The sequence below is a fragment of the Etheostoma spectabile genome, chromosome 11, assembly GCF_008692095.1.
Source record: "Etheostoma spectabile isolate EspeVRDwgs_2016 chromosome 11, UIUC_Espe_1.0, whole genome shotgun sequence".
NCBI lineage: Eukaryota > Metazoa > Chordata > Actinopteri > Perciformes > Percidae > Etheostoma > Etheostoma spectabile.
In genome coordinates this window covers 17,064,866-17,084,137 of record NC_045743.1, presented here as the reverse complement: position 1 = coordinate 17,084,137, position 19,272 = coordinate 17,064,866, and the positions used below count along the sequence as shown (strand labels likewise).

At 42.4% G+C, this 19,272-nt stretch overlaps 1 protein-coding gene across 1 annotated transcript in view; it reads left to right on the top strand.

Moving 5' to 3' along the window:
* LOC116698234 (inactive dipeptidyl peptidase 10) overlaps window positions 1-19,272 on the top strand; it is a 128,565-nt gene that overhangs the window by 97,876 nt on the left and 11,417 nt on the right. The window contains exons 11-23 of the mRNA XM_032530044.1: window positions 1,106-1,229; window positions 1,314-1,352; window positions 1,795-1,905; window positions 3,258-3,349; window positions 3,453-3,500; window positions 3,915-4,036; window positions 4,578-4,625; window positions 5,943-6,041; window positions 12,490-12,559; window positions 15,123-15,317; window positions 16,395-16,449; window positions 16,553-16,652; window positions 17,539-17,597. Of these exons, the coding sequence (XP_032385935.1) occupies window positions 1,106-1,229; window positions 1,314-1,352; window positions 1,795-1,905; window positions 3,258-3,349; window positions 3,453-3,500; window positions 3,915-4,036; window positions 4,578-4,625; window positions 5,943-6,041; window positions 12,490-12,559; window positions 15,123-15,317; window positions 16,395-16,449; window positions 16,553-16,652; window positions 17,539-17,597 (1,162 nt within the window). The remainder of the gene's footprint in view (window positions 1-1,105; window positions 1,230-1,313; window positions 1,353-1,794; window positions 1,906-3,257; window positions 3,350-3,452; window positions 3,501-3,914; window positions 4,037-4,577; window positions 4,626-5,942; window positions 6,042-12,489; window positions 12,560-15,122; window positions 15,318-16,394; window positions 16,450-16,552; window positions 16,653-17,538; window positions 17,598-19,272) is intronic.

Genomic DNA, 19,272 nt, shown 5'->3' with positions numbered 1-19,272 from the left:
GTTGGTGGTTCAATCCCCGCCCCTGCAGTCATTGTCGAAGTGTCCTTGGGCAAGACACTGAACCCCGAGTTGCCCCCGGTGCTGCGCATCGGAGTGTGAATGTGTGTGAGTGTGTATCTGATGAGCAGGTGGCACCTTGTACGGCAGCCCCGGCCACAGTGTATGAATGTGTGTGAATGGTGAATGTTTCCTGTAGATGTAAAAGCGCTTTGAGCAGTTGTTAAGACTGGAAAAGATATATAAATACAGCACATTTACAACCTTTTTTTAATTATCATTAATAACTAAAAATTCAGATGCTGCACCTGACGTTAAACTTTAATATCTTCTTAATTAAACAATATTTTTGCCTACTAGAAGAAGTACGCTCAGTTTAAAACTTTCAAGGCGAAATGTTTCTATTCCAGCCGACCACACCGCCCTTTGTGCTGTTATTAGAAAATAATTTATGTATTCACATTGTAGTCACCGACATTTTCCTCAGTAACTCTTATTTAATGAGTTATTCTCACTGAGTGCTACGAAAAGCTAAAGTATAACATAGCGTTACAGCTAAAGAGAGACAAGAACATCTTTTAACTCAGAGTTGTTGTTTTTTTTCAATCCAAGTCTAGTGTGGCATGAAAATGAATGTTAACCTAAAACAAAGTGAAATAAAAACATAAAAAAACATCACATCAGAATCTATTTGAATATATTTATCATTATGGTTTTCATCCTCGGTGTGGCTGGCCCTTTAAGATGTAACGAGCTGGTTAAAAATCTATATAAATGTGTAAAGATTACAGTTGAGATAGAAAAGGAAACGTGAACACTTTTGATTTGGTTTGCATGACTTTAGACGTCACTACTTCTTCGCTCATTTATTTGAAGAGGGATATTTTTTCCATTTACTTAGTTATTTTGATGTGGAACTTGTTTTAAAAGTCTAATTCTTAATTATTTTATAATAAAGATGAAACAATTTCAGTTTCATCATGTTTCAGTCGTCTGTCTGCAGCTCATTTAACAAAAACTTGAGAAAAATCGCATCGTGAACTTAAAATCTTGAACAGCAGCCAATCATAACCCCTGATTCTACCTGCCGTTACCAATCCTTCCCCAGCGAGTACTACATCACCATGGTGACGTGGGTGACCCGGGACCGGCTGAGCGTGCGCTGGGTCAACCGAGCTCAGAACATGTCCATCCTTTCCCTGTGTGACGTCACAACGGGCGACTGCACCAAGGTGAGGTATTCCTCGGGATGAGCGAGTACAGCATTAACTGTATCTGTACTTGGACTGGGCAATGACTCCATCTTTCCCGCTCAGAAACACGTGATGACGTCAGAGACGTGGCTGGATCGCCAGGTGAGTGCGCGATTCCAAAATGTAACATTGAACTTTTTTTTTTTTAACATTGCCAATATATTCAATGCACATAACTATATTAAATGTCCTGTTTTTTCCTGTTCTACTGGCCTGGGGGTCTACACGACTAGTAACCACATTTCACTTTTAACCCTTGCGTTGTCTCCCCGTTTCGGTCACTTTTTTTCAACATTATTATTGCTTTTTTTCCAATTATTATTATTACATGTTTTCCCACGTTTTTCTCACTTTGACAATGTTGTGAGTGCTTTTTTTTTTTAAATGTTTTTTTTGCCAAATAGGATATTTTCAATGCTGATATCATTTCGACGGCCCCATTTTTGTGACAAAAAAACAAAAGAATGAACTGAAAACGGGGAAATTTGACCCAAGGACAACGTGAGGGTTAACGTCAGTGTTTGCCGATTGTCTCGTTTCCCAGAACGAGGAGCCGGTATTTTCGGAGGATTGCTCCGCGTTCTTCATCACCATGCCCTTAAAACAACACGGCGGTCGGGGAGCATTCAACCACATCATCATGATCTCCAACCAAGTAAAACTATTACAAACTTTTAATGAAATGAATACATTCAGTAAGGTGATTTTACTGTTTAAATGAAATTTCTTGTCTCCTTGTATTTCCTCTTATCTGTCCTGGGGGCTTTCCAATTATTCATCCTGCTCATATGATTCCATTTTGAAGTCTCATCATTTTAAATTATATTCTACCTACGTTTCCTGAGACACCAGAGAATGAAGAATACCTTCAGTAGAATAAAGAATAAATTGGGGGGGGGGGGGGGGAGTTGTACAGTAGCTCTGGAGGCTTTGGGTTTTTTGCCAAATTAGTTCGGTTTCTGTGGAAATAAGTGGAACAAAAAGTTTTAATTTTTAAAATGAACCTCAACACAAGTGCATCCTAGTAGGAGCGTGTCGGGATGGTGAGGTCATGTTACCAGGCCGTGTCTGCTCCGGGCGCCCGGAGTGCTCAGGTGGTAGAGCAGGCGCACATATACCGTATGGCAATGTTTCCCAAACTTAGGGTCGGGACCCGAAATGGGTCGCAGACCGTTTTCTTGGCAAAGTAAAATGCATATTAGTCTAATGTGAATGAGCGTTCTTTTTTGCTACACTGGTCTGTTCAGCTCAGATGCTGGGGGGGGGGTCTCTCTGTCTCTCTCTGTCTCTCTCTGTCTCTCTCTCTCTCTCTCTCTCTCTCTCTCTCTCTCTCTCTCTTCTCTTATCCTAGGAGGGGATGAGAACATGAGTTGAGAAAGGGGGGAGACCCAGAAAGGAGAATAGAGACCTTTTCTGTTTCTGTTTACTCTTATAATGGAATAAATCTACTTCATATAGATTTAAATTCATGGTTTGTTCCGTCTTTTGTCCACAGTTTCAGTTTAGAAATGTAGATGTTACCATGATTCATGGTGTATTTTTGTAAATTTGGGTCCCGGGGAGAGACCAGATCTCTCTTTTGGGTGTTGAGCTGAAAACGTTTGGGAACCACTGATCTATTTATATGCGACTTTTAAGTGTGTAGTCGTTCTAATTACGTATTTTATTGTGTCTAATATGTCTTACACTTCAAAAGTTGAACATCAGATGTGTAATTCGTGGCTCAATTCTTTCTTTGCTACACTGGTCACCAAATCTCTGTTTTGGGTCTTGAGCTGAAAAAGTTTGGGAAACCACTGCCATATAGAGGCGTACTCCTGGACGCAGCGGGCCTGGGTTCAACTCTGATCTGCTTTGATGCATGTCATCGCCCCCCCCCCCCCCCCCCCCAGCCTTTCGCCTTTCATGTCTTCAGCTCTCCTGGCAAATAAAGGACTAAAAATGCCTAAAAAAACATTTAATAAACTGTCTGCTCTGCTTGTCTTGGTTCTGGTGCTTTTGTCTCAGTCTGACGGTCAAGAGGTTAACCTCCGCCACCTGACCTCAGGGAGCTGGGACGTCTCTACCGTCCTGGCATATGATGAGAGCACAAACTCACTGTAAGCACGCGTTATGGATACGCCACTCGGCACGAACACCATGCAGTGGGATATACGGTACAATATGAACTCTTGGATAACGGGTTAATCGTGTGTTTTTCAGTTATTTCCTAAGTACAGAGGAAGGCTCAACACAGCGGCAGTTGTACAGGTAAACCTTTTGGATTTGACTTCATTTGGAAGGAGAGAAAGCACCTTTCTTCATTAAAGGGTATTTTTGGTATTTTTTAACCTGGACCCTATTTTCCAGTGCATTGAAATTGGTCCAGTATTTAGCCGGCAGCCGTAAACCAGGCTTCAACGTAACGCTGTAGGAGAATTCAATCAACTGTCAGTTTCCGCTGTTTTTACCCCTGACAACATTACGGAAGAAGTACCTACAGAGATAGACCTATTTTCTTAAAGAGTATATTTAAACGGGGATGGAAAAACACTAAACTACAGCGTTAAATTTCTATTTGATTTGTAGTTTGCCTGCAGGCTAGAACACACTGATACTTTCTCAGACGTTTTAATTTCTCTCAAATCGATTCATTTTGCACTCACACGCTTTCTCCTCAACCAGAGTCTCCACTGTGGATCCACTTCGTAAAGACTGTCTCACCTGCTCTCTCTTCAAATCAAAGTGCACCTTCTACGACGCCCTCCTCAGTCCCAGCTGTCGACACGTGCTTCTCCACTGCAGAGGTAACACCTCGTTACAACCACAACCGCACAACTGAGCGCACATCTAACAGCCGACCCACAGTCCTTTTAATTGGGTCACATTTCACACACTCGTGTGGCTCTTGAATGCTGTCAGAAAGGTCGCAATATTAATAAATGAACTTTGAGGAACTTTAATGAAATGATCTTAATTATGCTCGGTGTGAGAGTTTCCAATCTTAATCCTCCATGCCGAGTTAATATGTGTTTATGAACAGTCCAACATTAAAAACAAGGGCTACTACACGCTAAAATAATTATTTTAACAACGTACTTTTCAGTATAAGAGTCTACTGTATGTTCCTCACATAGGAAAGAGCTCTCAGGACCAACATAACTCCATATTTACATAAAACTTAGCCACTTCTCAGCCTATTACATCAATTTATAATATGATGGTTAATTTTTACTTTGTGTTTTCTTCTTTTTAGTGTCTTAAGGTTGATGTGATGTGATAATGTAAAACACTTTGATACAGTGTAAAAATACATTTCATGACCTAAACTACCCCCCCCCCCCCCAGGTCCTGGAATACCCCAAACTACTCTCCACAGTCTGAGTGATATGAAGAGTAAGTACTCTGGCAGCGACACTGACTGAACCAATTTACTATTTAGACTCTTTCTGTGTGTGTCTGAGTGTGTGTGCCCTTTGTTTCTGAAAAGTGCATTAAACAATTCATATTTTGGAGATTAAATCACTGAACAATAACAACAAAGGGGATGACTAAAACGCCACGTTGGGCGAGTAATATTTGGGGCAAAAGTTTTAATGATTTTGTTTCCAACATCATTGGATGATAAATCCCGCTTTACTAGATTGGAACCAACTTACAGTTTTACAAAGATTTCCAGGTATGTTAATAAACAATCCTACATTAAGAAGGCTTTTTTTTAAAGTGCTGTTAAAGTGTTTGCATAACACATGTCTCATTTGAAATTATTGTAGGTTTAGAAACTAAAAAATACAACTCAAACTCTTTTACGTTGTTATTAATGTATGCTGTGGAACAAATTACAGCTAAAAAAAACTGAAAAACAATTCGCACAGGGGCGAGTAAAATTTAAATTTGGGCAAGATAAAAAAAAAGATAAAAAAGGTAACTTTGAACCTTGGTAGACATACTTCAGTACACACTTACAGCTGCTTCTAAACGGGGGTCTGCATTTCCATCCTACTTTACTTTATATGTTTATTGCTAATTAGAAAATGTTGGCATGCTAAACTAAGATGGTAAACAAAAAACTAGGACCTGCTAAACATTACTCATTGTCATGATGACATTAGCATTTAGCTTAAAGTACAGCTGTGGCTAAGTACAGCTTCATAGCGCCACTAGCTTGGTGGGAAACATACTTCAGCACACACTTGTACAGCTGCTTCTATTCATACTACAGTCAGGTCTTCATACACACATGTACGCTATAAAACATGATGGTTACAAGCAGGCAATTTGTTAGTTTTTAACAGGGGGAGCGGACCCTGTTTGTCTGATTCACCTACACTTTTGGTTCTGTATTTTTAATACTTTAATAGTTATCCACTGGATGGAGGATGATGTTAAGGATGAGGCCTTGAGTGCATGAAATGTTGTCGAGTGTGCATCAGAGACCCTCAGAAGAGCAGCGGGCGGGGGGGTGGGGGTTATGCAGCAGATAAACAATCACATTCTCCCCTCCTTCAGGCTCAAAGATGGAGGGATGTTGATTATTCCACTCCTGTTGTATCCCATCTTTAGTTACATGTTGTTGTGTAGCGCTTTTTTAACTCGTGTGGCTTTAAATGTGTGTTTGATAATGTACGTGTACCAAGACTTATTCAGGATTTGTTGGAATGAGTTTTCACCTCCAACTAAAGTAACTCTTCTTCTTGTCCTGTCCTCTAACAGAGCACAAGCCTGTGGCAATGAACTCAGTTTTAAGACAGGCGCTGATGAACAGGACAGTGCCCAAGTGGGAAAGAAGAACCGTACAAATCAACAACTTTGGTATGAAGTTGCTCTCATCTTTAACCATGTGCCAGACTTTAACGTTTACGATGATGAGTTGTTGGTCACTAACTTGGCCTGTATTATCATCAATATGACCACAATAACCATGTGTGCAACAAACCGTGTTATCCCCCCCGACTTCCACTTCTCCTCTCCTTGCACAGTTAAGTGTTTAAATGGACCAACTTATAATTAAAATGCAATACTGCAACCTTTCACATTCACTGTGTTTTCATGCACACCAGAAACTGGGTTATTAAGAAATTAGGAAACTACGTGCACTGCAGTAACCTGCTTACTGTGTATACATGTACAGATTTTTCCCGTACAGCCCATTTTATTTGACAAAATACCAACTAATGATATTCCTACTTTACTTTTATACGTTTATTTCTATTTAGAAAATGTTGGCAAGATGGTAAACAAAAAACTAGGACCCGCTAAACATTACTCATCATCATGATGACATTAGCATTTAGCTCAAGTACAGCTGTGGTTAAGTACAGCTTCAAATAAATAAAATTCAAATAAAACAAACAAACAAATAGCGCCACTAGCTTGGTGGTAGACCTACTTCAGCACACACTTGTACAGCTGCTTCTATACATACTACAGTCGGGTCTGCATACGTACACTATAAAACATGATGGTTACAAGTAGGCAATTTGTCCGTTTTTAACAGGGGGAGCGGAACTTGTTTGTCTAATTATCCTGCGACTACACTCTTTTGGTTCTGTATTTTTAATACTAGCTATATAGTTAGGATATAAATGCAACACAAATCTGACAGAAGGGCCAGACTGAGAGAAACAGTCACGTTACAAATTGTCTGCTATTTCAGCAACATGGATTGCGCTATGGACTAATTACACAATAAAACATTCAGCACCATGGACAGTGCCAGGAGCCTGTTGTTAAACAGTTACCCTATATATATAGTATATAACTATATAGTATAGTCAAAATGGCGACTTCCGCTCTGCCTATGAAAACAGTTATCTGATATTTTCTGTGGCTCTGTAGAGTTATTATTGTGACTATTTATATTTCAATATTTTTTCAATTATTGTTCTTGCATAATTTCAAAATATAGGAAGTTCTTTTCAGAATCATTTTGACCTTTATGAGACACAAGACACTACATAAATCACGAAACCTAGCATCCTAGATATACAGCTCAGCACCACGGATAGCACCATAGATGTACAGTTCAGCACCACGGATAGCACCATAGACCTACAGTTCAGCACCATAGACATACAGTTCAATACCATGGATAGCACCATAGACATACAGTTCAGCACCATGGATAGCACCATAGACATACAGTTCAGCACCACGGATAGCACCATAGACCTACAGTTCAGCACCATAGACATGCAGTTCAGCACCATAGACCTACAGTTCAGCACCACGGATAGCACCATAGATGTACAGTTCAGCACCATAGACATACAGTTCAGCACCACGGATAGCACCATAGACATACAGTTCAGCACCACGGATAGCACCATAGACCTACAGTTCAGCACCATAGACCTACAGTTCAGCACCACGGATAGCACCATAGATGTACAGTTCAGCACCATGGATATACAGTTCAGCACCACGGATAGCACCATAGACATACAGTTCAGCACCACGGATAGCACCATAGACATACAGTTCAGCACCACGGATAGCACCATAGACCTACAGTTCAGCACCATAGACATGCAGTTCAGCACCATAGACCTACAGTTCAGCACCATAGACCTACAGTTCAGCACCACGGATAGCACCATAGATGTACAGTTCAGCACCATGGATATACAGTTCAGCACCACGGATAGCACCATAGACGTACAGTTCAGCACCATAGACATACAGTTCAGCACCACGGATAGCACCATAGACATACAGTTCAGCACCACGGATAGCACCTCTGTGCTTCCAGGGGATAGACAGGTGGGTGGCAGGTTAACAAGAGATTGGAGGCATGGATTTTGGCCATTTTGAAAACAAGGAGGATAGCATCCCACCTCCTCCCCCCCTCAAATCACCTACTCACGGCGACCTCATGACAGGAATATGAAGAGCTCCTTCTTGTGTTGTATGTGGCTGAACAACATGAAAAAGTCATGAAAACAGCATAACAGTAGGAACAACCCTGGGGAACACAGAACACTTTGGATTGAGCCAACACGGTGATGTTTTCCCTGTGTGATGTCTTTGTTTTCCACAGGTATTCAGGAAAGGGTTAAAATCAAGGGCAACCTTCTTCAATAACTATAACTTTCACTGACATCCGTATCCACATTCTAACATGCCAATAAACCTATTAGAAACCCAGTCGCGTGTATACAGGGCCAAGAAATCAATGTTCTCCAGGAGAAACCCAGCTGGGGAAATCAGGTTTCATCCTCTAGCCAGATTAGGAAAACTGGTTCTTGTTAACATTAAGGGAAAAAAATGGTTACTGCAGCTGTAAGCTGTTTATTTAATAACATGTGGATGCAACGCTGCTTACCGTAGTAACCATAGTTTCCAGCATTTACATGTCCATCAACTGGGCAGTCAGGCTCACTCACATTTAAATGTGTGGTGTGTAAATCCAGGTTAAACACAACAGGTGCAGAGCTTTTTGAGCCGATCAGGAAACAGCCATGGAATCACAAACGCAGCCACATATTGTTTCAATTAGAAAGGACAGCTCAGCATTTGGCTTCCTTTCTCTAATCTGTGTTTCCTATTAGAGACAATGTGCAACTCATTAAAGGCTTTTGGAGGATGGGAGCCCTGTGATCAAAAGATCAAAAGTTAAACGCACAAAGGATTATTTTTTACATGAATAATGTTATTTTTTATATTATATATATAATATATATGTATATTATTATTATATTTTGGGTGTTTATTGATTTTCATAGATCCTGTTGATTCTTAGTCATTCATGCAGCGCGTTCTCATGAACTGAATGATATTTTATGAAATAGGCAACTACTGGTTATGTGAGACTAGTCACATGACAGTGAAGGTTAGCGATCTTCACAGTAAATTAAAGGTGCAATATGTAAAACTGAAAGCTAGTGTTTAAAGTAGTCAAATTCAAAATTACCAGGGAGAGTTGCTTCCCCCGCCCTTTCCTCCCCAGACTCGACGTTCACGTTGGTTGCCAGGCTGAGAACGCAGCAGCCACAACAATGTTGCTAGATGTTTGTCTCACATAGCCAGACATTACTCATATATATAAAAGCCCATGCTCATCTGGAGCTACCGGTATGTTCCCAACTACCAGACACACTTCCTCGGTGTAGGATTATAGTTGGAACCGCTAATGATTTCACCATCTCGCCGTCCTTTTCCACACTCTTTATCGGCTTAGATCTAGGGCGACAGTCGCTAATCACAGTTAGTCGCTAACTTACGATCCTCTCTTCCCGATTTAAAGCCTCCTCTCTTGGCTTAAAATGACTCACCGTGGCCCGCTGGCCTGGTTCCTCCGGTAACATTAGTAGTTTGCAGGGTTAGCATGTTGCCATTAGCCAGGACCAGGATCACTTTACTGGCTGTGTCTCAGTTGTTTTACCAACTCAGGTACTCAGGCACTGTATAATTCACCGTGAGTACACAAATGTTGAAATGACATAACATGCCTGTCCATAGTAGACGTGATAAATTAGCCTGAAGCTACGGCTTCCCTGTCCTTTTTAGCTCTAGTCTAAACTGTCTCAATCTTTCAAATACATCTCCAATATTTACCCGGGGTTTGTTACGTCTCTGGTCATGCAACTGTTAGAAACATGTCGTTTTTGTAGGTTGGGTAGAATCTATCTCCGTTGATCCTGTTTGTTTGTTTGCTGCTTTCATGGCTGTACTAACGTTACAGCTGTAAGACGCTGGGTTTACATGTTTGCAGATAGATCTGGCAACCCTAACCCTAACCCCCAACCCTGGTTGTCCAACTGGGCAGTTGGTAACAACACACAGACCAAAGCACAACCAGAAATACCGTCATGGAACGGAAATTACAAAAGGAGAAAATACTGGCATTAGCCTTGTCAGAAAACACAGTATTTCTTTGCACGTTTCCTTAATATTTGATGATGCATTGGGGTCGTTTTGGGATTTATTACAGTAAATATATTACATATTGGACCTTTAGGCAGACAAAAGGTGAGCCAGGTTAAGTACTCCCAGGACACATGCAAGCGTTTCCTTGGTGAAAGTCTTGTTTTCTTCCCGAGGCAGAAACTCTCAAAAAAAGTATGTTAAAGCTTCAGGAAAGCAAAAGCATTCCAACTCAGGAAAACCCTTTTTACTGTGTAACTTATCCCCGTCTGTTCTTCAGTATCATCATCATCATCATCATCATCACTTTATTTATAAGGCGCTTTCACATCAGCAGTAGCTGAACAAAGTGCTGTACATGAAGGCAACAAACATAAACCAAGATAAAAATAACAATCACAATATCATAAAAATAATAAACTGGGGGTGAAGATCTACCCAATAACACCATATAAAAACAGATAGGATCAAGTCTCAGTTTGGGTTGAAGGCCAAAGTGTAGAAGTGAGTTTTAAGAAGAGTTTTAAAAATCGGTATTGAGAAAGCCCTACGAATGGCCAAAGGTAAGGCGTTCCATAACTTAGGAGCACAAACAGAAAAGGCCCTGTCCCCTCTAAGCTTCCGCTTGGATCCGGGGACGACCAGGAGCAACGGGTCAGCCGACCGGAGTGACCGGGAGGGAGTGTAGCGGTTGAGTAGCTGAGTTAAATAGGACGGGGCAAGACCGTTTAAAGCTTTAAAAGTAAACAAGAGGATTTTAAAATGGACTCTAAAATGCACAGGCAGCCAGTGAAGTGAAGCCAAGACGGGAGTGATGTGTTCTCTCTTCCGGGTTCCAGCCAGAACCCGTGCAGCAGCATTCTGGACTAGCTGCAGACGTGCGAGTAGGGATTTACTGAGTCCAAAACCAAGGGAATTACAGTAATCCAGCCGTAAAGAAATGAAGGCATGGATTACGGTTTCTAACTGCTGCCTGGAAAGGAAAGGTTTCACCTTTACCAACTTCCTTAGATGAAAAAAACTCAATTTGACTGTGGCGTTGATTTGGCTGTCCAGTTTAAAATCACTGTCCAGTCTAAAACCAAGATTTAATACTGTCGGTTTAAGATATGAGGCTAGAGTGCCCAGCTCAGTAGAGGGGGTATGACTGATCAGGACAGACCTCTTCTGACTGGTGAAGCTACTCTGTTGACCTGACCACGCAGCGTGTTGAGCTTTGAAGTATCAGAATGATACATGTACATGCAGTGCATGACAATAATTCCCATTGTGACTCATCTTCATAAAAATGCACTCTGGACTGAACGTTGAGCTGTGAATTAGGTCGCTTTCACACCTGAGCAATTTGGTCCATTTAACCGATCCCTTAAGAGTTTTGTCAGATAGTCTGGTTTCTTTTGGGCGGTTTGAAAGCTCATTCAAACTCTGGTGCGCACCAAACAACCAGACTCTGGTCCACCGGAAAGTGGGGGACTCGGATTACTTCAAAATGGAGTTTGGTTGACTTTAGATGAGAATGCAATGAGACACACATTTTGTAAAGGGAACCAAAAAACAGTGTATTTACTAGCCTGTAATTTCAATCTTGCAGACAATTTGTGACATGATTTAAGAGATGATAACTTTCAAGTCCATAATTTAAAATGACCACACACTGGTCATCGCCTGTGTGACAACACATAATCTCTCTCTAATCAGGGCGGCCTTCTACTTCACTCGCTGCTCATAGAAAAAAAAAAGACTGTCAGGGTGGAGATGCGGCCTGGACCCAAATGCAGAGAGAGCAGGCGAAGTATAGAGTGGTTGAATATTTATTAAACAAAAATAAAACATAAACCAACAAAAAGTGTCCAGCAAAACAGCAGGCAACGAAATCCAGAATGAGGAAAAAAGCAAAACAGGAAGACCGAGACTAAGCAGGTAGACAAAACACACGGACACCCCGAAAGAACCGATAATCCGACAAGAGACAACAACAGAACAGAGACTAATACACAGGGTACTGAGAAGATAAGGAACAGGTGAAACACAAGACAATCACAAGGGCGCGAACACTAAAGACAGGAAGGAAAACTAGAGGAGACAAGGGAGGAAACCGAGACTTCAAAATAAAACGGGAAACAGAAAACATACAGAAACGTTATAAATGTGGTGTTGCTCCATTATTTTGAAGAGCAAAACGGCCAGTCTCAAAACACCAGTGACCATTTCCACTGCGTGAAATGTTTTGGACGCTGGTGTGAACGCAGTGTTGCAACTTCACCCCCAAATGGAAAGGTTTACCAAACTACAGGTGAGAAAGCGACCTAAGAAACATTAGTAACAGGAAATGTAATATATATATATGTGTACTGTATATGACAAAATATTAAAGCTAGAAAACTCTGTTTTGCAGCACTTCGTCTGGAGCTACTGGTCCCAATATCTTTGGACGAAAAAAAGGAGCACCCACTTCTACTCATTCTGTATGTATTTGTATTTTTTAAATAATTTGTGAACAAGGCAGAATCATTTCATTCAATAATGTATAAATTGAAGAAGCTGAGAAGCAAATGGTTGGACATCAAGCAGCACATTTGTGACTTAAATCAGAGATTCCAAACTTGGGGTTGCAAGATCAATTTGAAGGCCTGGGTGATTATAATAAACATACTGTACTTATTGGTTAAGTCTTTACGTTAATCTTTACTTTTGTTCCTATAAACTACTTCTTAACGACTCTTTAAATATTCAAATAACACAAGGAAACCAATCGGCCAATGGCTGAGCTGGCTTCCGGCTGGTAGATACAGTTGGGTTGATTTCAAATGTTGCAGGTCTGGGTCGTTGTGTTAATTTTTAGTTATGACCAAAAAAAGCTTTGTGAAGCTTCATGAAACCATTTTCTTTTTTTTCCCGATGGCACTCTCCTTTAAACGCAGGGTTGAAAACCCACTAAATGTTCTTTAAACCCCAGAGCATCATCATCTAGTGGGCTCAGAAAATAAAGGCAATGGTTCCCGAAGCTTCATGAAGCTCCATTTGACCATCACTAGTTTCTTTACTCAAAAATGCATGTGTTTTTTCGGGTAACGAACATAGACTCTATAAAAAATTCGATGATACGTAGCTGAGTTACTGTGCCAATGTATGGCAACATTTTGGATTTTAAATTGCGAACACTGCAGGAAAAAAGTCACGGCTTTCAGGTGCATCACCGCCAACAGGCGGATTAGAGTCGCTACGCTCTCACTCTCGAGGCTGATTCATGGTTCTGAGACCCAGAAGAGCTTTCCCCGTAGCCTAGCTAAGTGGCCTGAAGTGTATCCTTGTAGTGTGTCTGCATCGATCTCTTTAAGAGAATAGCAGGGACAGCATGTGTGTGTGTGTGTGGGGGGTGTGTGAGGTGGAGCGAGTGAGAGAGTGACGGTAATTAGCTTCGGAACGAGTAGCGACTTTTAGAGTCCTAGTGAGAGAAACACAGTGTCTCCCCTGTCCTTTCTGATCACAGTGGGACATCTGCAGGAGAAGGAGAACCAGGAAACGAGTCGGGGGAAATGCGACGCTACCGAGCCGCGGGCGAGCCACTTGCGTTGCGTGGTGTAGTTGGAGAGTCTCATTGTGTTTAATTGTGTAGCGACAGCTAGTGGTTACGTTGTGTATTCTGTCCGGTGCTTGGGTTGATCTCAAACCAGTTTAAACCGCCTGAGCCTACGAGTGAATACATGCAACCAATGGGGAGGCGCTGCATGTAGCCATAGCCTTGTTCTAAGGCAGGGGTTCCCAAAACTTTCAACCCTCGACCCCCAAAGTAACGGTGCAAGTGACTTGCGACCCCCCCCACCCCACTATAAATGTATATAAACAGAGCGTGCAACCGCGCACGCACTATAGGCGTATCCAAACACGAGCATGTTGACAACACAAAATAACACAACAGCCATGACATTATTCTACAGTAATTTACTCATTACTTTAATTTCAACTTAACCTCACCTAATGAGATGGATGTGCAGTATGTTTGGAGCACAGCAAGTCCAGTCTTAGTTTGACGTTGGAGACCGCTACTCGGAAAGAAAGAAAATTAAAAGAGCCGTTCCCTTTTTATTTTTTTGCTTGGTTTTATTTTAAATTTAGCCACTAGTTTTATCTTGTGTTAAAATCATGGCTAAGATATGCTTTTTCTAATTGGTTTTACATTTTCTTTTTATTTCTGGAAATCTTGCGACCCCCCCTCTCTGGCTCGCGACCCCCCCTGTGGGTCCCGATCCCCCACTTCGGGAATCACTGTTCTAAGGGATTGGGAACCACTGAACCTCTTTCATTTATTTTGAAGAAGAGGAATTTTTTATGGAATCCAATTTAATCCTTAACCATTAATCATGTTGTCCTTGGGTCAAATTTGACCTGGTTAAAAAAAAAAAAGTCACAAAAAATGGACCTTACATTAAAAACATAAAAAAATATTAACAAGCTTTGGGAAAAACACCAAAAACATTTTTTAAAAAAAGCACCTACAGCATTGAAAAAGTGACAAAAATGTGGAAAAAAGCAATAATAATGTTGCAAAAATGTTGTGGTTTTTTCATGGTTGACGGGAAGACAACACAAGGCTTAAAGGACAATTCTGGTCAATTCCAACACGTAGCTCTGTAGTTTGTAAATGTGGAGGTCTGTCAGTAGAGAGAAAAACTAACCAATCAGGTCTGTCAGTAGAGAGAAAAACTAACCAATCAGGTATGTCAGTAGAGAGAGAAACTAACCAATCGGTGCTGCCTACACCGAGTTATCCTCCTGCTAGAGTTAGCACCCAACAGACTTCAACAGGGCAAGTTTTAAAGTTTTTAGTCTCTAAACATCTTCAAAATGTCATTAAAAGTGCCCCCCCCACCATGTGCAGTGATTCCTTCTGAGTGAACACAGTGAATCTGATGCTGGAGATGTGACAGAAAGACATAAAAGTTCTGCTAATTCAGCTTTGTTTGACTCTGTATGGCCTCGACTTGGACCTTAAGACTCTCTCTAATATCTCATGCTGTCCTTCCACAGTGACAGCGCCCCCGGTGGCCAGGCGGTGTCGGACCTCTTCTCTCTGAGCTGGGACTCTGTGCTGGTCACCTCGGACAGCGTCATCGTGGCTCGTCTGGACGGCCGGGGCAGCGGCTTCCAGGGTCAGAGGGTCCTGCACGACGTCCACCAGAGACTGGGGACCGTGGATGTTCAGGACCAGATCGACGCTTTGGAGTACGCTTTTTAAAGTTCATTTCATAGTCTAATCGATTCTACGAGATGGGGTTAACACACCGGACACCGTATAGCATGGGGTCCTCCACATGAGGCTGAAATTAGCTGCTAGTCTTTACGATGATAGCGGGTAAATTGGTTTGTTGCAAGCACGTAAATGAAGACACATTGGGCAAGAAAAGAATAATTAATAAGAGTAATTTGTAAAGCCAGGAGCAAAAGTATCGCTATGTAGTCCTCCATTATTGTTGATTGCCATGACGCGTTGCTAAGACAACGGAGGTACTCGCAGGGACGTTGTGACGTAGCCCTGCTCCGGCTCTCAGGCTGGGGAAGATCCAGCTGGTTCTTAGAGAACCAGCACCGAACTGGCACCAGCACCAGAACCAGCACCTGGTTAGTCTTGGTGGAAAAGACATATGTGTGGTCCCAGGTCTTCCACAATCTCTGTAATCCGATGTAGAACTTCGGAGACTATAAATGATTCAACAACGATAAATCATCAACTGAGCGGTTGTTTTGTAGCTTCGACCGTCTTCACTTCCTGTATTCAGTGGGAGTGTAGTGACCAATCAGAGGGCGTCTTTTTTTGACTATTTTCTTCTTCTTTGGCGTTTTTAAGGCAGCCCTTTAACCCTGACCAAAACAGGAGGGCCGTGTGAGTGTGTGTGTGTGTGTGTGTGTGTGTGTGTGTGTGTGTTTCAGGCTGAGCTGCAGGTCGTTCAGGAAGCCCTGGATGTGTAAATGAGAGTGATTTGGCCTCCTGATGTCACAGCATCGGAGATGGCACACCTAACTTTTTGGATAGAAGTATATGGACGTTTATGGGACAAACTCAAACGGTTTTATATTTGTGTTGGTTACATTTTTTTTCCCTCTGACTGCCAAGACTTGACAACAATATAAATATTACATACGTATATTCATGCGACATCCCTGCAACCTCCATATCCTGACAGCTCAGGTTCTCCTGTAAAGGTTGATGTCTATGACCTGATTGTGCGTTACAGGTTTGAGGTTATACAAGCATGGACAAACTGAATTAGATTTAGTGGTTGACTCACTTTACATTTCCAGGCACCTGGTCAGGCTACCCTACATTGATGGCAGCAGAGTGGGAGTGTATGGAAAGGTAAACGCAGCCTCTGTATATAATAAATAGTAAAACCCACATGAAATGGAAGCAGTTTCTTACCCAGCTCACGTATGAAGCAGCCGTGCTCTCTGTGTTCCAGGCATACGGAGGATTTCTTGCCTCTCTCCTGCTGCTCTCCCACAGCTCCATGTTCCGGTGTGGCATCGCTGTCGCTCCCATAACCAACTGGAGACTCTACGGTATCACACAGTGATGGAATATCATACATACTCACAGTATTACAATGGTTTTGCTGCATGAGGAATCTGATGGGATAGCATTTTACTGGAATTGGACACCGTGCAATTTAATGTGACAAATAAAAATTGATTGATTGTAGTACTGGCTTTTCCAAACGCGTTCCGGACATTCAAAAAACCCAATTATTGCTTATGTGGTAATAAATGTTGAGCAAAGACTGTATATACATATGGACGATGCATCTCCACTTCCTCCCTCTGAGCAAAAGGGGAGTAAAAATATCCTGGAAATGGGCGCTGCCATCCTGTAAGTTTGGAGCCACAGTATGAGCTGTTGTGATTGGTGGGTGGAGCCACTGTGTCGAAGCCCCGCCCATAAACCCGCCCAACCAATCGGAGTGTTAGTCATAGCTGTCAATCATGACCTTTTACCCTGTTTTTATAGCATCAAATAAGTATTTAACACCAAATGTTTCAGAAAAATGAACAAACGTCAGTGTGATAAGAAATATCAACCCAAAATGCACTTTGATTTTTTTGGGTTGGCCCATCCGCTACCATGGAGACGAGGAGATCCAGATGTTTTGCCTTCATTTATACAGTCTATGCATGGACCCGCATACGTCAGATGTAAGCCTTACGTCTGGAATAAACATGGTGATGGGATTTGATTCACAAAACAACACCAACCAACTGCTCCACTGATCCAAAGAGTAAAAAAAACAACAACTAAGAAAGCTACTAATCATCAATGGCATATTGTATTTGTCACAATGTCCAATGTTAAGTGAAGAAGTAGAGTATACTTGACAGTAGTATTGTGAACAAAAAGTGGATGAATTAAAACTGCTGAGACTCACAACATCTCTGTTTCCTTATCATACAGGGTCGGCCCACGCTGAGAAATACTTTGGCTCCGCAGCAAAAGAAGATTCCAGATACCAAGTAGGAGCATGCCATTATTATTATAACAGCAATAGTTGAGTAGGTAGAGGAAACTGCTAGAATACATGCTCGTTCTGCTCTCTGTTTAAATAAAACATGCTTAGAGCTCCTTGGCCGACACGGTATTATCAACACTGTTTTCCCTCTCCTGACTGCAAACTTGTCACAGTTTATTAAACAATTTTATCAACATGTAAATGAGACAGAGGAGCCGATCTATTTGTGCAACCAGCACGAATCGGGAGGTCTTCAGAGCGAGTTTTCAACCACACCTGTTGTTTCCATTCATTGAGGGGCATTGTGCAGAGAGGCCGGGGGAAGTGGAATCCAGAATCTGACAGAGTGGGGATCATTGTCCTCGCAGCATGTCACATTTCTTTTCTCATTTCTCTGAAAGTACAAAAAATGCAGAGCTGAACACAGTTATGCAGTATTAGGTTCTGGGCCGCATAGAGTGGCAGGATGTGCAGCTAAAGAAAGATGCTGTCTTTTGTTGTTGTTAGGATTGAAAGTCCAATCATTTCCCCAAAATTGCAGGCTTTATGTTGCAACACAGTGTCCATAACAACGGTTGCACTGGTGGTCACTCACTGCTGCATGATGACATTAATGTGTAATTGTTTAATGGCCTTATCTGTCACCCGGGCGGACGCAGTTGTTAATTTCCCGGTCCAGCGCCCACGTCATTTACATAGCAAAAGCACCTGCTCCCATCTGTTCCCCCATGGGCGTGCTGGTCTAACAGGGAGGTGTGTTCAGGTGCATTCTGGGGGTGCTGGTCTTACAGGGAGGTGTGTTCAGGTGCATTCTGGGCGTGCTGGTCTTACAGGGAGGTGTGTTCAGGTGCATTCTGGGGGTGCTGGTCTTACAGGGAGGTGTGTTCAGGTGCATTCTGGGCGTGCTGGTCTTACAGGGAGGTGTGTTCAGGTGCATTCTGGGCGTGCTGGTCTTACAGGGAGGTGTGTTCAGGTGCATTCTGGGCGTGCTGGTCTTACAGGGAGGTGTGTTCAGGTGCATTCTGGGGTTGCTGGTCTTACAGGGAGGTGTGTTCAGGTGCATTCTGGGCGTGCTGGTCTTACAGGGAGGTGTGTTCAGGTGCATTCTGGGGTTGCTGGTCTTACAGGGAGGTGTGTTCAGGTGCATTCTGGGCATGCTGGTCTTACAGGGAGGTGTGTTCAGGTGCATTCTGGGGGTGCTGGTGTTAGAGGGAGGTGTGTTCAGGTGCATTCTGGGGGTGCTGGTCTTACAGGGAGGTGTGTTCAGGTGCATTCTGGGCGTGCTGGTCTTACAGGGAGGTGTGTTCAGGTGCACTTCTAGGGGGTGTTGCTGGGTTCTTACAGGGAGGTGTGTTCAGGTGCATTCTGGGCGTGCTGGTCTTACAGGGAGGTGTGTTCAGGTGCATTCTGGGCGTGCTGGTCTTACAGGGAGGTGTGTTCAGGTGCATTCTGGGGTTGCTGGTCTTACAGGGAGGTGTGTTCAGGTGCATTCTGGGCGTGCTGGTCTTACAGGGAGGTGTGTTCAGGTGTATTCCTATCTCGAGGCAGCGGGAAGTGATCGCACCATTGACCAACAAGAACCTGGTCTGACGTCAATAACGCAGCATTTCATTGTTATTTTAAGAGTGAATTAGTAAAAAGTTCCTAGCCTTGTGCACAGTGTGCACAAACTATGCTTG